The sequence below is a fragment of the Pygoscelis adeliae genome, unplaced genomic scaffold (assembly GCF_000699105.1).
Source record: "Pygoscelis adeliae isolate BGI_AS28 unplaced genomic scaffold, ASM69910v1 Scaffold122, whole genome shotgun sequence".
NCBI lineage: Eukaryota > Metazoa > Chordata > Aves > Sphenisciformes > Spheniscidae > Pygoscelis > Pygoscelis adeliae.
The window spans coordinates 3,718,493-3,720,422 of NW_008824358.1; the positions used below are offsets into that span (position 1 = coordinate 3,718,493).

Sequence of the window (1,930 nt, forward strand, 5' to 3'; positions counted from 1 at the left end):
GTGCCCCTCGGCGGGACGTACGCTTCGCAGTGCCGGTGTGCTGGTACGGCTCCTGGCTGGGGTGGCTGCGGCGCCCTTGGCTCCCTTGAAAGTCTCAGCCAGCTTTAACGTCAGCCTGAAACCTGTTGGGCTCAGACATGAGCAGCAGTGAGCCCTCCCTGGGGGGAAGCCGGGCACGTGCCCTTGACTTCGGGGGAGACACTCCAGTTTGCACCGGGTGAAGATCTGGCCTAGGAGCTGCTTCTTTAGTCCTGACGGCAGCTCGCGTGTAGCCCTTCAACCACTCTCTTAAGTATTAACGAAACAATTTCCATAGAAACCGGCTCCCCGGTTGGGTGTGCGGAGGTGGATTCTGAGGGGTGTGCTGACGATGCGCCGGCCTTGCCACCGCCGCCACGTGCGGTGTAGCCCTTAGCCTGCCGTTCGGGGTAGCGCGGTGCTTGGTGATCGGCCTCGAAAGCGGGGGCTCGCAGCCGCTCTCGTTCTCCGTGTAAGCGGAGCCGGGGACATTTGCTGTCCCGGCGCCCCGTCTCGCGCTGCCGGAGTCAATGGCGAGTTGCCCGCGCGCTTCGCTGGGCACGGGCTGGGGCTTTGCAGCTCGAGCTTCGCTGCTGCAGCGTGCGCTTGCATGCCGTGCGATATCCAACATGTAAGGAGTTGGGGAAAGTCCTCCATGAACCACCCGCCGCGTTGCGTATTAACAGTACCGATGGCTTTAAGAGGGTCTTCGGCACCCAGATGCTCCGTGGGTGCTGGGGGAAGCCCCTGAGGTTTTGGGAAGGAATAGGAGGAAATTTTCAGGCAGGCTGGCTCGGTCCTTGCCCAAACAGAGCTCCTGGCGCAGCGCGGGTTTCTCAGTAAAGCCCAGAGGTTTCTCCTCCTAAATGATCCCTGTGGTTCCTGCGTGGTGCCGAGCGATGCCGGACGCGAGAGTGCGGCCTGAGAGGAGGAAGGGCTCCGTCCTGCCGTATCCCTTTGCGACAGTTGGGCGTCCTAGTTGTTAAAGAAAAAAAAAAGGCAAAAAAAAAAAAGTAAATTAAGAGAATAACTCGCACCGTGGGCCATGTCACACCTGTTCTCTCCTCTGTCCCCATGCTCTCTGTAGGTTCGGCGTACCCCCCCAGCTGGCGCAGCGCCCAGGGAGCCCCGGATGTCTGGCAGTTTTCGGATGGAAGTTCAAGAGCACTTAAATTCTGAAAGGAGGTGAAGCTGGGGCGAGCGGCCGGCGGCGTCTCGGCGTCCGGAGGTGGCCTCTGTCCTGCTGGCTCACCCCGGCCCCCGGGGAGCCGAAGTCACCCGCCGAAGGCAGCGCTCCCCGGGCTCCTCCTGCCTGCAAGACTATCGTATTTATATTTTGTAATAGAGTACACCACTTCTTTGGGGTTGGTTTTTTTTGTTTGTTTGTTTCTTTTTTTTTATTTTCTAAAAACAAAAAAAGCAAACCCACCCACCAAGGTCAAGGGTTTATTGATGGCTTCGACCGGCTCCTTTCCCCGCGGAAAAGACTGTCTTGCTCTCGTGGACAACCCGGCCTGTTGGTTATCTCCACGACGTGCCATTTCTCGGAAGGCGCATCTGATGTGACAAATTAAAGATAAAATAAAACACAGTGTAGGTCTGTGGGCGGGTGGGAAATTGCCATAATAAATGTTGGAGCTTTAGGTTTTGTTTGCTCTGTCTTTAATTTTTAATGCTAACAAGGGCCAGGCGGCCGGTATGACTTTGTATTACCGTATCGGCTGCAGAAAACCGAGTGCTGAGTTTACAAAGAGAAAGCCGGGGCTGGCGTCCGCGCGAGGGTGTGCACGGCCCCGGCGGGCAGACCTTTCCCGCAGAGCTGGCCCGGGCGTCAGGCTTACGGCCGCGGCCCCCCAGCTGGGGGCGAACCCCCGTTGGCGGTCGGTGATGCTGAAGCGGGGGGGGGGTTCTC

General features: G+C 58.3%; 1 protein-coding gene across 1 annotated transcript in view; it reads left to right on the forward strand.

Moving 5' to 3' along the window:
- The window catches only part of BCL11A (B-cell CLL/lymphoma 11A (zinc finger protein)), a 73,888-nt gene extending 72,691 nt beyond the window's left edge, over nt 1–1,197 (forward strand). The window contains exon 5 of the mRNA XM_009319636.1: nt 1,106–1,197. Within this exon, the coding sequence (XP_009317911.1) occupies nt 1,106–1,197 (92 nt within the window). The remainder of the gene's footprint in view (nt 1–1,105) is intronic.
- The last annotated feature ends 733 nt before the right edge of the window (nt 1,198–1,930 follow it).